The following is a 16,794-nucleotide window of genomic DNA, read 5'->3' as shown; positions in this document are numbered from 1 at the left end:
AACTGAAATACTGCACGTTTTCTGTATGTTACTGGTTTTGGCTCGGGTAGAGTTAATTTTCTCCATAGCAACTTGAAGGGTGCCATGTTTTGGATTTGGGCTGGAAACAACGTTGATAATTCAGGAATGGTTTAGTTATTGCTGATCAGTGCTTACATAGAGTCAAGGTCTTTTTGGCTTTTCACGCCATTCCAGCAGCACGGATGCTCGGGGTGTACAAGGAGTTGGGATGGAGCACCTCTAGGACAGCTGGCCCCAACTGACTGCAGGGATATTCCACATCATGTGGCATAATGCTCAGCATATAAACCTGGGAGAAGGAGGGCATGTTTGAAGTGATGACATTTGCCTTCCCAAGTCACTGTTACACCTGATGGAGCCCTGCTTTCCTGGGGGCGGCTGAACACCTGCCTGCCCATGGGAAGTGGTCAATGAATTCCTTGTTTTACTTTGCGTGTGTGTGTGCGGCTTTTGTTTTACCTGTTAAACTGTCTTCATCTCAACCCACAAGTTTTCTCACTTTTACCCTTCCATTTCCCTTCCCTGTCTCACTTTGGCAGTAGTGAGCAAGTGGCACTGTCATACTTAGCTGCTTACCAGGTTAAACTCCAACACAGTTTTATTTAGTTGGATTGACTCTGGCTGGATGCCAAATGCTTACCAAAGCTGCTCTATCACTCTCCTCGTCAGCTGAATGGGGGAGAGAGACGATAATGAAAGGCTTCTGACTTGAGATAAGAAGAGGGAGAGCTCACTCATCAGTTACCATCATGGGCTAAACAGACTCAACTTGGGGAAAAGCAATTTAATTTATTACCAATCAAATTAGAGGAGGATAAAGAGAAGTAAAACCAAATCTTAAAAGAGCACTTTCTCCCTACGCCTTCATCCTTCTGGGCTTAATTTTATTTCCAATTCTCTAACCTTTTCCCTCACACTGATGCAGGGGGATAGTGAAGGGGGCCTGCACTCAGTTCATCACACGTCTCCTCTTCTGCAAGGGCCCTTCAGGAGGTGGGTTTATGGAAAGCTGCAGTGAAGGCGAAACCAGTTTATGTTGATCATTCCTGTGGTAAAGGAATTTTGTTCCCAAGGAAGAGGAAGAGACTAGTACAGTATCTGCAGCAGATTTTAAAGGTAGATCCTACTCTGACACTGTGGATGAGGTGATCAGATGCATAATCTCAACACATTGTGTTTCATTACACATCCTGTACAGTGTTTTCCCCAATTCTCTCTTCTGCTTTAGTTTCTGAAATGACTCTGTACTGTTTCAGTAACTTGAATTATAAGAAATCTGTATTTCCTTTTGAACCAGAACAGTATTTTCTTTTCCTTCCTGCATGGCTGTTAACACATTACACTATTCAAGATATGCTATTGTGAATCAGTACATCTGATTTAAAGCATCATAAAAGTTTAGAATCACAGAACTATAGAATAGTTTGGGTTGGAAGGGACAGTAAAGATCCTCTAGCTCCAAACCCTCTGCCATGGGCTGGGATACCTTGCCCAAGACCAGCTGGCTTAGAGTCCCATCCAGTCTTGAACACCTCCAGGGATGGGGAGTCCTCTGGGGGCAACCTGCAGTGCCTCACCACCCTCACAGGAAAGAATTTCTTCATAATATCTAATCTAAACCTTCAATTTAAGGCAACTCCCCCATCTTATCACTACATCTCTTTGTCAAAAGTCCTTCTCCAGCTCTCTTTTTAGGCCTTCTTTAGATACTGGAAGGCTGCTCGAAGGTCTCCCCAAGAATTTTCTCTTCTCCAGGCTGAGCATTCTTTCAGCCTGTTTTGATAGGAGAAGTGATCCAGCCCTGTGATTGACTTAGTGGCCTCCTCTGGACTTTTTCCAGCGGGTCCATGCTTTTCTTGGGTTGGGGCCCCCACACCTAGACACACAGTAGAGCAGGTGGGGTCTAAAAAAGAGCAGAGTAGAGGGACAGAATCACCTCCTGTGAGCTGCTGGCCATGCTGCTTTTGAAGCGTCCCAAGATCTGATTGGCTTTCTGGGCTGTGAGTGCACATTGCTAAGTCATATCGAGCTTTTCGTCCCAGAGTCCTTCTCCCCAGGGCTAGTCTCCAGCCAGCCTGTACTTGTGCTTGGGATTGTCCTGACCCTTGCAAGATCTTGCTTTTGGCCTTGTTGAACTCCATGAGGTTCGCACAGTCCCACCTCTCAAGCTTGCCAAGGTCCCTCTGGATGACATCCCTTCCCTCCAGCACGTCAACTGCACCACACAGCTCAGTGTCATCAGTGAAGTTGCTGAGGGTGCACTCGATACCACTGCCCGTGTTGCTGAGAAAGATGCTAGAAAGTGCTGGTTCCAGTAGTGACCCCTGGGGAACATTTGATTTAAGTAATTGCCTAGCTCTCATTTTATGTATCTCCATGTGTAGCTTAATTTGAGTCAGTAGTAAACACTCAGAGTTGCAATGAAGAACAATAAACTGCTGTGAACACATGATGTATTCTTTAATGTGAAAAACTCTCAGATATCGGAAATCATGTTTCTAAAACTGACCCCCAAACTCTGTGGAACATTTTATAGTTTTTATTTTTTCATATACCTTTTTGAACATTGTCATGTTTCTCTTATGCATTACTGTCATGCCATGTACCCGCTATCTTGTTCTTCAAAAAATATTTTTGAAGCATTACATATAATACACAATGAATATGGCAATAATATTACACTATTTCAGCTTTTGTGTGAATAAAACTTGTTTGCTGAAAGGTCTCTTCTGTACCTTTTAACCTAATGCTCATTTAAATTTACATGATTATATATGATGGTAACAGGTATTATGTGTTTCCTCTAGGTTCTTCAAAAACAGCTAGATGATGTGAAGGAGGAGGAGATGTCATTGTTAAGCAAACACAAAGAAGTGGAAAGTGAGCTCGCAGCTGCTAGAGAGCGCTTACAGCAGCAGGCCACTGATCTTGTTCTCAAAGCCAGTATGTATGTCAGTAACTTAATCTGGAAATGAACTTCATCCTTTTATTCTAGCCTTTCCTTTTTCTGTCACCCTCATGCAGGTTTAGAGTGCCTAAAGACTGTTTAATGCCTTCCATAGAAATTTCCAACAAGATTTGGGGTTTTTTTAACTTTTTTTGCTCTCGCATGCATTGTCCTGAATTTCCTTTTTTGTGTACTTATTTGTCTGAATGGTGTACTTTGTATGGCATGTACGTATCTTCCAGGCCTTGGAAGCGCACTTATACAGAACAATTCTGCTCTGTATCTGTTCTCCACATAGTCACTGAGACATGCTTCCTGTTCTTCCACCTTTTTTCACTTGTCTTTTCTTTTTGCTGACTCTGTGGTACTTTGCTTTATACCTACTGTCAGAAGATTTGCAGCTTATTGAATAATAAATCCCTTAAAGTTTTCTCTATAGCTGTTTTCTTTGTTCCTTTGTAGTTGCTGGCGTGTGGAAAGGCACAAAAATTAGTTTAAGACCTGACTGTACACATGCAGGTTTCTTTTCTCTCTGGCATTGTCTCCCTAGTGAACTCTTCAATGGTAGGGCATGGCCCCAGTACTTGAACTTGGACAACTATACAATAGGTAGGGTCTTGGGGTTAAAAAAGGGCCTGGTTGAACTAGACCAATTATAGCAATTCCTAATTGTTTTCCACACAAATTAGCACAAGCCCAGGAACAGTCTAGGCTGTATGTTGGAACAATATAGCGGCCAGCAGGAGCCTAAGACTACAAGGTCCTATTAAATCAAAGAGCTAAAAGGAATAGGCTTGCTGCTGAGAGTATGTAAAATGGGAATCTGACCCTCCAAAAGGTGTTTTGTGAGGCAGTGATAGAAAAACCTCATGAACCCTGTTCTCATGTGCTCTAAAGCTGTTGCTGTTTCATTGCTTAGGCAGAAGCATGGGAGGGTTTTACCAGGCCGCCCCAAATGTAGTGGAAATAAGTACCCAGGCTGTTTGTCTGTATTACTGATGGCATGGAGTCAGCTAGCCTGTGATTGAGGCCAGCCCTGGTCTCCTCTGGCACCGAGGTTTTCTGCTTTACCCGAAGTCCCAGTGTGTCTGTGCTGTTGCCAAGCTCAGTGGCGCTGTCAGCAGTACATCTTTGTTTTACAGCGCATCGCTGCCCACCAAGAACCAGGATCCCTGTTAGGAGTGGTGCCACCAAGCCATTGCCATGTGATGTAATTGGTTGCCAGCCTGTTTGGAAATGGTTTCTGACGCTGGCCCACTGCCATCTCCTTGGTTTTCAGCTCACACTGTCAAAAATCCTGCCTCAAAGAAACTGAATTCTCATACTTAATTACCATAAAGAATGTTTACTCATCATATTGCAAGTTTAGAACATTATTGAGTCTCTTTTGGGCATTTAATATATTCTTCTTCCGTTTATCCTGAGATTTCCAGCTTGTAAGGAAACTGCTGCATTTCATATCTTTTATGTAGAGCATGAGCAATGGGAAACCTGTCTTGTGTGTTGGTATTGCTAGGACAAAAGCTCTACATCTGTGTGTGTGTGCTTACAATAATATATATATGACATACCTCCTAACAAACTGAAAATTCTTGTATTATTATCCTTGTTAGATTATAAAATTCTGGCTTTGAAAATACCTTTCTTAAATGGCTGAACTTTGAAATAAGGATTTTTTAAAAATGGTACTAAGAACCTAAGCATACCCATTATCCTAAGTTTTCTTCTTCAGTTTTCAGTTTTACAAACAAAAATGTTGAAATTATTTTTAGAATTGTTCAGGGCTTAGTACAATTAGAGGTGTGCATTTTTAATGAAATTTGTTATTAATTTTGAGGCATTTTTAATTTCCGAATTTCATTGTCTGTCTCATGGCCCTTCTCTGAAGAGAAGGCAACAAAGGCTAAAACAGTTTCCTTTTTGGCACATCTTGCTTTTAACAACAAATGGAAATGAATCATGAAGCTCAGTGATTTTGTCATGTGAGAAACAGCATATAGTCCACTTTCTTTAGCTATTTCTTAGTAACGTAAATTTAAAAGCAATACTGTTATTAAAACTGAACTGTCATTAAATCTGTCATTTTTGAAGGTTATAATAAAATGAGAGGGGAAACAACAAAGTTTCCTAGAAACTGAGATTACAAAAATCAGTAAAAAATTATTCTGAGTAAACAATACCTCTCATCTTTTAGTTGAACTAAATTAGAAGCATCCTCTTTTTCAAAAGTCTTCTATTCACCCCAGAGCCTCTCCCAAAATAAAAGAAATTTCACTGCTTTAGTCAGTTACCTACAGTAATACAGATACACATCAAGAAGAACAGACAGAAATTTATGAAGTCACAAACCTTTGTCAACTGGTTATGTGAAGGACAGATGATTATATTGTGTAGTTTGAAGTTTTACTTCTTTTGTTTGTTTGTTTTTTCAAAAATATATATAAAGAAATTAAAAGGAGGCCTCCAACCTGGAAGGATTTAGATAATACTTTACTATAGAGACAGTTTAGTTACATCTTTTAGTCATATTCCTTCAGCAAAATAAAGTATAATTCTGTAAGTTTTACAGCAGATAAAGCTGTGTATCTACTATGCCAGCTGAATTATGAGTTTGATAAAGCAATGACATGTTTATCTTTAGACATCAGTGTTCTGCTTTCTGTTGTGTATCTTATTGTAGGATAGAAATATGCAGGTTTAGGTGGGATAAGTTCTTCAGTGTTCTTTGAATTGCCACCTTCTGCTTTCCTTTGGTAGTCAATATGCAACTTGGAACAAGGAAAATTGAAATGAAAGGAGCTTCGGCACCAAGTGCTCTACTGTTGTTGGGCATTTTACAATAAAACTAAACAATTGAGAAGTGGAGAGGAAGATAAATATTGCAGTGAAGACAAGGGAGATCCATATGCAAGCTTCCACCAGATTTGTACTATCACTGAAATATGAATGTGCACTTCAATTGCATGAAACCAATGCTTTGAGGTTTTAAAGAGCTGTTTTGTTTTTAGGTCACATTGGAATGCTTCAAGCTACTCAAATGACTCAAGAAGTTACGATCAGAGACTTGGAATCAGAAAAGTCTAGATTAAAGGAAAAATTGTCCCAGCTGGAAGAGGAAAGAAATTTATTACAAAGCAAAACACAGAGTCTGGATGAGCGACAAAGGCAGCAAATTCTGGCATTGGAGAAGGTTAAACAGCTTATTGGCTTTAGTTGAATAAAATCAAAAAACCTAGGATTCTCTTAAAAAAACAATTATGCTTTAATTTTTATTTGATATGACCGGACTAGGACCAGTATCTTTCAAGTATATCTCATGTAGCAACAAAGAATGACTAATGTAGAGTGTAAAGTGAGATTAGAGGGAAGTCAGATTAGATGTTCAGACTGCTTTGGACAATCTTTTAACAATTTCATTTGATTTATGACCTTGTGTGTATATACCTAGTATCTAAACTGTCTGAGGAAGAACAATGTGAAACAATTAAAGAACAGTTTAAAATGCCATTTGCTGAAAATGCATTGAACATTGTTTGAAAATACTAAACAGAAATTCTCCATAGGCTTGATACCAAATTTTTGTTTTTCCCAGATTAAATAGAGGAAAAATTAGGTTTTTAATAAGTATGTATTATTTTGCATGGATCTTTTTAAATTAGCTTTTTGGTTACTGAAGCATGTAGCCAGTGCTTAGTGTTTGCTCAATTTTTTTATATGAAAGTTAGTTTTTTGCAGTTTTATGTCATCAGTAATGTTTTTGTATTTTTTTTTTATTCCTACTGTTCAGATTTTTTTACCATTGAATAATTTTCTTTTCCTGTACTTTATAGAAAGTAAATGAAGCAAGGGAAACACAACGTGAATATTATGAGAAGGAGCTGGTAAAATTACAAGCAAGATTGGAAGGAGAGGCTGCACAGTTAAAGGAGGCTCATTCCAAGACCTTAGAAGAACTAGCATGGAAACACCATACTGCAATTGAGGCTGCACACAGTAATGCTAATAAGGATAAGAAGAAACTGCAGATGGTATGTTCTTATTTTCTTAGTAATCAAACAAAAAGCAACTGTTACAGTTTGCATCTTGTACTGCATGGTTTTGTTTTATGGCAAATTTAATTTGGAATTACCTGCAGGCCTCTGGAGAAACTGCTTAGGCTTTAGAAAAATAACAAATACCTTGGGAAAAAAACTCCAAACAAACGCTTATACTGTCATTTGTATGAATACGGAACAGAAATTCTCAATTTATACAAATGTATTTTCAAGTATTGTAGTTCTGTTTTCCCAGGATTTCTGACCCATATTCAGAAGGGTTGGTATATCAAGATCAGTTCTTCTGAAGGAGATGAAAGATAATATTATTATAGCATTTATTTAAAATTTTCATTGACAGTCTAGAAGTACAAAAAGATACTTTATTAGGACTTGGCTGTATGTGTACTCAGAAGATGACAAGAGGTCTTCCTAGCTTGCATCATAAAATTATGTACTGTACAGCAACTCACTCTCCAGCAGCTACACATTTACCTTTGACTGAAATCCTGAAACTGAAAGGCTTTTCTCTTGTTTCACAAAATTGGCCTTTTCTTTCTCAGAATGAGAGGCACATTTTTGAATTACTATTTCCTAATCTGATTGTATGTGCATTAAATACAAATTTTGCCTTACACAGGAAATACAGACAAAGATTAATTGTTTAATTCAAGGCCTTGTTATACTCCTCTTGATGTATTCACAGGAAACATACCAAGGAGCATGGTTGTAGTTAGTGACGTGCATCTCAGACAGCCTGGGTTTGTTTCTGTAAATTATTCTCCTAATATGTTGCTTCTTAGTTCAATTTTTAATAAATCCAAAATATTTTTTGTCATCCAGTAACTGAAATAGTTCTCAGAGATATATGTGCATCTGATCTTTCAGGTTTACTTTTCTTTGCAACTTTAAACATGCCTGTTATTAAGACAACGTCTCTTAGGGTTTCTGGGTATATTTTTCTTTTATTTCAGTATGATGTGGGGTTCTTTTTCTTTTGTTTTGTTTGTTATTAAAATAATGTGGAGAATAAAACAAAAGGAGATCACAGACTTTTTTTTCTTAAATTGTTAAATTAGTTTAAATAGGGAACACCTCTATAAGTGTGAGAAATGTGAAATGATTTTAACGAGGAAAAACTAAATATGAAAAGATGTTAGGATCAAGATCTCAGTCAATCTTAATCAGATTTCACTGATCTTAAATCTTAATCAGATTTCACTGTCTCCTCTGTCAAACGTGTCTCACCAAGGCATGTGGTGATCAAATAATCCAAGGAAGAAAACAGTCAGGCTTAAATGCAGAGCAGAGTTGAATTTTGTATGCGGAAGAAGCATGGTACCAGGAGCCTTGGGATAGAAGATATGAGGATTCATTGGGACTGGAAGCCTGGGAAATGCATCTGTGAAACAGAAGAGAATTCAGCAGAATTAGAGTAGGAGTCAAATAATAGCTCAAACATTTCTTTTTGCTTCAATATTTCCATCTATAAAATGAGCTGTAAAAATGGCATCAGGAGGATCATGAAAATAGAGTTGCTAATAATTTTGCAGTACTGCACAGCTGTACTGACAAGTATCATCAGAAAAATAATTACTCTGATATCAGAATAGGGTCTAAATAGCACCAGTGGAATTTTGCAGACAGCAGATTTCAGCATGAGCAAGACAAATTGGTCAGGCTTCACTGAGCAAGGAGCATTTATCCCACATGTTGACTCATGTGGACCCAGTGAAGAAGGCAGGCACTTGTTCAGTTAGGTTGTTCAGTAATGTGTTAGTGAGTGTAACCCTCTGCTTTGTCGCTCTGTCCAACTTCTACCGTGAATGAGGAGATCGTGCAAGCAGTGTATGCAGAAATTACTCATTGCCTACTGCATACCCTAAAGCAGTGCTAGAAATAACAAGCTGCTTAGTGTGCCTAATGTGCTTACCACTCCCCACAAAACACTTGAGGCGTCTCTGGGTTTGGATGAGGAAGGCTTGGCCTCTGTTGCTTCTTGGAGTTGGCTGGATAACACTACATTGCTGTCTTGCAGCATGAAACCTTGGGTTTCCTTAGACTTTTATACCTTTTCGTGACTGGTTTTCCTCTTTAATACTCTAGTTCTTCCTCCCTGTTTCCCCAGTCTTACTGATACCTTCAGTTGTACTTTTTATTTCAGGCTGGCTCTGGTCTATGTATTTTCATGGCTGTTTCTGAGATATTACTGATTTTTCAGAAACCTGATCCCAGGTCTACACAAAGGCACTGAATCAGTGCTAAGCCTTGCATTTCAGCTGAGCCTCTAGGAAGGAGTTAAGAGCCTCTAGCTCCATAGAAAACCTTGAAGCCTTGTATGGCATGACTCTGGAGCATCTTGCTTGGCAACCTTAATTTTCTTGTGGTATTATAAGTTATATAGTATATTCCACTGAAATACGTAATGAAGTTCTCAATTTTAACATGTTTCCTTTAAAGTATTTTATGAAAGAAATTGTTCTTCTGAAAATGTATTCTGAATATTACTAAAGCTGAAGTATAAATTTGTAATTTTCCTTAAAAAATTTAAAAGTTTTTACCATTTGTATATATATACACATGCACATAACATAGGCTCATGTAAGAGAAATATAATTCATGCAGCAGTTATTTTGAGAATTTGGCTATTACGCCATAAAGGTTGAATGAAAACAGGGCTGTTACTTGATTCTTTCCATATAGTTAAACTTGAAAACTAATTGTTGATCTCTTTTGGTTCTACATAAATTTTATAGATATATGGTGTGGGGCTTTTTTTTTCCATTTATTGTAACATGATGAAAAACTTCACAGAGCTCAATCTGGATTTTAAGATTTACTATTTCCTGTGGGGATTATTTGTGGGAAGTAGATGGGTAAAGACTGAATGACATGCAGATTTATCAGTGTAATTTTGTAAAAAATGAAAAGTTCTTCTTTCAACTCAGATTGAAAAACTGTGAAAGTAGATACAGCTTTAAAGCTTTTGATAATTGAGAAGTAATTGAGAGGAAAGTCCTGTTTGTCTTTATTTCGTGATTAATCAAGGATGTTAGATTATAAAATAAACTGAAAAATGAAGACATCCGTTATAAAAGGAAATAGATATTTGTGCTGTAACAGTTTAAGGAAAGGGTTGAGATGACAAGTATTTATGCCAACTAGAATCATTTCCGTATGGTAGACCTGTACTTTGCAGTGACTGTATGGCATGTATTTAATATTTCTTCCATCCTGCGTGTGTCTGAAGGAGTTGGAGCAGCAGTTTGAGAAGGAGAAACTGCATTTGGAGGATGATAAGAATCAGCTCCGACAGCAGCTGGAAAACATGAAGGAAGACCTGACAACGAAACTGACTTCTGCCAATCAGGAGGCAAGGGTTAACTTACTTGTTTCAGCTACCACATTTCATCAATAGTGAGCTTAGACTCCAGGACAGGTCTAGGACTGTGCTGTTGAGTGTTTAGTGCCTTATTTCTGTTTAGAGCGGAGTATTCTTAAAACATGGCAAGTTAGTTGATGCTTCTGAGCAATGATTTTATTGTCCTTCACAAAATTAACGAAGCAAGAGAGATGGAGGTAGTAAACAGCTGATGTAAACAGCTCTTTATTTTTAATTCTTTTATCTTCTCATTAGGTACACAGACCTCTACACAAAATATGTCAGGAGAGAGGGAAAATTAACTGTGTTTAAACCCATATTCGCTTGTGGTTAACATAAATTCTGGTCAGTTTCCTGGCTTACAAATCATCTTCATGTATTTTCATCAAAAGTTGATAAGAAATACTTTTAGTAAAACCCAAATTATTTGCTATGTCTTGATATATGCTATCAATGTTAAAAGTATCATATCTCAAGACAGTTTTAACTTTTTTTAGTTGGAAATCACCACCTTTTCATAGTACAGTATTTTTTAACCTAGAAGTACATTCTATTGATACCAAGAACATCAACCCATTTTTCTCTGGAACTTTTTCTGTGTTTCAAGAAAATATTCATCAGCTTTATTGTTTAGCAAGCCCTATGTATGATTTCAGTGTGTGCTTTAAGTGAGACTTAAACGTGAATTTAAGTATTATTTTGCAGCAACATTTTTCATTACTGTTTTCTATGCTGTACAACATCGAGAGAGCAGGTGTCTCATTCTGGTGACTTGCAAATTGCACAAATGCTAAACTAGCTTAAGAAAAAAACCTGCTTGTTTTTAATATACTAAATGGGGAAGACTTCCCCTCCAAAAGTATAGATTAACTTATTGTAGATTTTATTTGTTAATATATTATATATTACTCTATCAATAGCATATTGATATATTATTATATTAATATACATTATAATGTATTTTATTATTATATATTAAGGTATATATTCTGAAAATATGTATTAACATATACTTTCAGAGTAGGACCTACCAGATAGATGGGTATGCCAGAGATTACACATTACCAGAGTAGCTAGACCTCCCACCTTTAGAGTTCAGCAGCTCTGCTGATCAGTCAGTTGTGAGTACCTGTTTAAACAGGAGGCTGTTCTTCCTCCTGAGGGTTGCCAGTATCTTTGCTTCAGAACTTAGAGAAGGTGCAAGTTTAAGCTGGAACTGCACTTGCTCTTTTAACAGTATGCTCACCTGCATTCAAATTGATGAAAATATGATGCATTTGTTATGTATGTTAACAACATCATACACAGCTGTATTTTTCAGTTCAAAATTACAGGAAGTTTAGTTATTTCTTTTTAGCTTTAACTGGTGTGTTGTATATTAACTTTCATTGTTGCTGGATTAGATCTGAGTAGAGCACTATTGTCATTCTATCATCATCTAACACTGTAGGCTTAAATTTAGTTATTCTTTATCAATCTCTCTTGCATTCATGAGCAATAAACTTTCTCCTTCCCTTAAGGAAATAACTTCAAATGTTTTAAGAATGAGTTCTTGTTATCCACCTGCTATCAAATTCAGGCTTGGGAAATTCATCAGAACACTGAATTAACCAAACAGGGGCATAGCTGAGGAATAGGAGACTAAAATAGGGAACTAGGTCCAGCTGCTGTCCAATATTTGAGTTTATATACAATCCTATGCCAGGATAAATGTAATACAGTATATTTTGCATAGTGAAAGAATGAGAGAAAGCATACAGGCAATAAATTCTTGGTCTGTAAATCCACTCCATGTAGTACAGAGGAGATATGTTTTATTTCATTACTATGTTTATCTTGAGCACATGAAAGAAAAGCTTCACTTGCAACCACAGCTTACCCTTAGATCTCTATTGACAACTAACAACAGTTTCTCAATGCCTTCACTGACCTAGAAAAACTTCCCTGTGATTTGTTTGACACATCATTAGCTTAGATGTTATATTGCTACTGTTGCTTCCTTTTTTTGGTTTGCTTTAAGTTACAGAAGTCATTTAACAGTAGGCTTGTATTTATTACTTTCTCTGGATGCTAGCTTAGTTCTATCTTCCCTGCTGAGAAAGCTGCTTTTGAACCCATGCCATCCTCTTTTCTTTTTGACAGACTTTCTGGTGGCAATTATCTTAGCTAAAGGATGGGAGAAGATTGAAGCCTCATTAGGCTTGCTTCTAGTGCTAAGCTATTTAAGAGCAGTGTAATCTTAAATATTTGCCAATGATTTTTTTGAGAGTTTGGGTTAAGTCAAGATAGTGGCTTTCTCACGTGTCTCAGGATGAGGCTGGCTGCAGATTTGTTTCCTTTCACTGTAGACCAGCCAAGGCCTTTTAGAATGATGCTATGTTTGTGTTACTTGGCACAGTCATCTAAGGACTTGCTGTCTCCATGCAAAGGATTTCTGATGGTGTTACTAAAGGTCATTATAAACAGCCTCCATCATTGCTTTGTCAACAGCAGAATTTATCTTAAGCCCTATGAGTGGCAATCCTGCCTGCTCCCATATCCTTTAGATCTACAGGACTGCTATTCATATTGATGCAAGTGGTTTGCTACTATCAGATACATAGACAGCAGTGCACTGCCAGGATACCAGTTTTGGGGGCAGTTTTTCTTGTAGGGATTCTCCTTCAGGTAGCAGTGCTTTGTAGGGAAGTATCGGTTGTTTTGAATATAACTCAAAGGAGCACAGAGACAAATGCTCAGGTTTGTGGAGTTTTTCACTGAAATCTCTCATGCCAAAGAAATTTTGGATTCCTTTCTGAGAGGAAAGGAGGAGTTCCGCTTTTTAAACACTTCATAGGTTGTCTCTGTGTGTATTATAAGCAGTATTTGTATGTAATTATTCTAACAAATTTTTCTAATTATTCCTTCTTCCAAAGGAAGAGTGGTTATAATTCTTACCTGTCCATGCTTGTAAACCAAAGGCTAGTCTTTTGTTGGGACACTTGTCCCTCTGTGAATGAATTTATCTCAACATACAAAGGCAATAGCATAGACTATTGCTTCTGCAAACAATGCATTTCCAATTAGCTGCTGTTCTTTCTTACTCCCTGCCTCCCATTTTTCTGTTTTTCCAACCTACATACCTAAAAAGCTTTTCTTTCCTGTAGCTGGTGAACTATGTTCAGTCCCCCAGATTTTTATTTGAAGCAAAGAAGTATAGTATCATCATTTTACAGATGAGAAGCTGAAGCACGAACAGGCAGAAAAAGAAGAGTATTGTTGCATAGCAGTTAAGGAAATTATTACATTATACTCTGCAGGTGTTAGATTGAGTTTTAGACAGACTGGACAGGTAGCAATCTGCAAACAGAGAAACTTAAACCCCAGCACAAGTTAAGTTATATATTAGATTACAGTTTATGTATTTTGAAATATTTCTCATTAATTTGCTTGAAACATGCTTTTTCATGGCAAAGTTACAGGCAATTTCAGATCTTTTATGCAGCCCCTTTCTTTGCAATGTGCATCAAACACACATTGGATATATTTTTTTTACTTGTAAAAATCCTTTAATTGAGTCTTTGTTCTTATAATATTACAGGAATTTGTTTTTAAATACAGAAGCATTAAGTGATACTAACAGAGAACAGGCAGTGCAACTAAAAACTTGTCTAGATCAGAATTAGGAAACACCGGGAAACACCAGGATGGCTTGGCTGCCATTAGCAATAATCATGGAAATTACAGCTTTTTTTGTCACGTCGCAGGTGTGTCGTCTGCAAGACCTAGTACGAAAAAGTGAGCAAGGCCTCGGGACTGCAGAAGGACACATCTCCAGTCTTCAAGAAGCTCAGGAAATACTCCAGAAAGAGCTGGAATTAACTAGAGCAAGACTGCGAGAGACCACAGATTCACTGTATAGTGTTGAGGTAACCATGCTGTTGGAGAATAAATTGTGTAAAGCATGGTCACAGCGATCCTTGGTCTTGTTTTTAAAATGGCTAGAAGTGTTTTATGGTGTACACCTGATAGAAGGAGCTTAATGTGGCTTCATCAAAGAAGAGATTTCTATTTCAAGCAGAGAATTTAAAAAATGGAAAATAGGATAGGTTGGTTTGGGATTTGGTTTTTTAAAATTTTATTTTATTAGTTGGTTGTTTTGGAGTGGGTGTTTTTTGTTTTCAGAACAATTTTAGTATTTAACATGTAGTGCTGCAAGCATATCTTTGTGTGGTTAATGTAAATTGTAGCTGCCAAAACTACATAAAAAATATGTTCAGAGTTTTAATAGAATTTCATGAAAGGGTATGAGTTAACACTTGCAATTCCAGACAGTTCATGTCCTGATGCAAAACAAGATCCAGAGCTTACTAGCTCTAGAATTCACAGAAACCTTTTTGATGAGTTTTTTGAATACATCTATGCCATGTTTTCCTTGGATAATGGACACAGTCTTCATTTCAGGATCGAATTTAGGATTTCAGTAAAGATTTGAGAATAATTTTTAGGTATGTGCTATGATATCTTGAAAGTTTGGAGACTGTCACTTCGAAAGTGTGACCACTTTATATCATTAAGCAATTAATTTGCCTAGGCAGAAATGTATCGTCATTTTAATTGGCTTAGATGGAAATAGAACTGTCAGTTAGTCTGTCAATAGCTCATTGACTGCAGCACTGGGTAAATATTTCATTTTTGTTTCCGCAGTAAGTAATGTACATTTGCAAGACCACAAGAAGTGTTTGAAGTAGAGCAGCAAATATTATAAAAATTTTTTTTCACTGAGCCTGTTTTCATATTTTTTTAACAAAACCAGCCTGAAACAGGATATTGGTATATTTTTTTTTTTCAGCTACAGTCATTAGAGGTGCAGAATATTACAGATTATGACTTCCTCTGTATTTTTTATAATGTCGCTAAATGTTCTTATGAACGAGTATTGCTCTCTTCACCTATTAAAACATTTAAACATTCACATATAGTAGGTTACTAGCAATAACATTTATCTTAACAGATTTTAAAATACATCAAAATGTGGCAGAAAAGGTCTCATTTCAAAAAGTATTAATTCAATTTAGAGGGTTATGTTTGCTTCTCATGAATGAAGCAAGCCCTGCAGAACAACATTCATGTAAGTAAGATTTCTAGGTTGTACCTAATACTATTCTAGTATGGTAAAATTTCAGCAGAAATTGATGGGAATTTTAAGGATGGTGTTCTCTGTGGTCAGACTGTGAAACCTTGTTTCTAGCAGGCTTGTCCCATCAAAAAACAGAAAGAAGGTATACATGAACTTTGTATCACGTACGGATAGCTCAGGCTTTGAAATTCAAATACTGGATATTCAATGCTTAAAAAAATTTAAAAAACAAAATTCAAAGCGTTCTTGACAAGGACCTAAGCCACCTGCTCTAATTCTGAAGTGAGCCCTTCAGTGAATGGGACTTGTTGACCTTTTGCAGTTCTTTGCAACATAAATTATTCCATGATTCAATGTAATGGTATTTGAAAAGATTGCAGAATGACTTATTGGAAAATTGCTTTTTATAGGAATACACACTTCTGTTTCGCAAGTAAGAAATATCAGGAGATGTATAGGCATTAATTGTGCATAACTAGGAATTTCACACTGAAGAAGCTGTAGTTCAAATTTATGAGCCAATTGTAATTGATATTTTTATTCTAAATACACTCAATGTTTGAAATACACTTTTGCTGCTGATCAGTCTCTATTGTAAAGTTTGTATTTGCAGGGAGAACTAGATCAGGAGAGACAGCAGCACGAGGCAATGATTGCTGCCATGAGAGAGGAGGAAAAGTTCAAAGTTGACAGAATGGCACGTGACTTAGAAATAAAATGGACAGAAAATCTTCGGCAAGTACTATTTTTTTTCTTATATTTTTTAATAAGAAATGAACTATGTATTTTATGCAAATGTACTATCAAATGAAATATAAAGCAAAGGTTTCTGTCATTTAAGATTTTCCAATTATTACTGAGGTCTTAATTCTTTCTCACTTCTTGCACAAGGTCCCACTGCATTTTAGTTATTTGACCTTTGTTTTCAGACAGGAATGTAATAAGCTTCGTGAAGAGCTGAGGCTGCAGCATGAAGAGGACAAGAAGGCAGCCATGACTCAGCTGTTGCAGCTGAAAGAACGTGAGAAAAATGCAGCAAGGGATGGATGGCAAAAAAAGGTTGAAGATCTTTTAGACCAGGTAACTATGGTGTCTTTGAAAACTGGAAAGCCATTACAGTTTAATTGTTGGTGGCTTATTACCAGCTAAGTAAATTAAATCAATTGTTATATCTGGCTTTGAAATGAAATTTGTTAGCATAGGGCTTTTTAACCTAATCGCTATCAAATATTTTAAATAATATGTGAAGATAACGTTAATTATATGAATGTTGTTCTTTACATTAAATGTG

At 36.9% G+C, this 16,794-nt stretch overlaps 1 protein-coding gene across 8 annotated transcripts in view; it reads left to right on the top strand.

Annotated features, from left to right (window-relative positions):
- FAM184A (family with sequence similarity 184 member A) overlaps nt 1-16,794 on the top strand; it is a 74,558-nt gene that overhangs the window by 27,562 nt on the left and 30,202 nt on the right. For all 8 annotated transcript variants that reach the window (XM_042016716.1, XM_042016714.1, XM_042016711.1 and 5 more), the window contains exons 3-9: nt 2,829-2,964; nt 5,977-6,158; nt 6,799-6,996; nt 10,253-10,375; nt 14,131-14,292; nt 16,117-16,238; nt 16,433-16,583. In XM_042016716.1, the coding sequence (XP_041872650.1) occupies nt 2,829-2,964; nt 5,977-6,158; nt 6,799-6,996; nt 10,253-10,375; nt 14,131-14,292; nt 16,117-16,238; nt 16,433-16,583 (1,074 nt within the window). The remainder of the gene's footprint in view (nt 1-2,828; nt 2,965-5,976; nt 6,159-6,798; nt 6,997-10,252; nt 10,376-14,130; nt 14,293-16,116; nt 16,239-16,432; nt 16,584-16,794) is intronic.

The sequence above is a fragment of the Corvus kubaryi genome, unplaced genomic scaffold (assembly GCF_017639235.1).
Source record: "Corvus kubaryi isolate FWS band 111438036 unplaced genomic scaffold, C.kubaryi_AGA036_p1.0 split3-73, whole genome shotgun sequence".
NCBI classification, from domain to species: Eukaryota; Metazoa; Chordata; class Aves; order Passeriformes; family Corvidae; genus Corvus; species Corvus kubaryi.
Note: the sequence above shows the minus strand (reverse complement) of the source record. Positions and strands in the feature narration are given on the sequence as shown.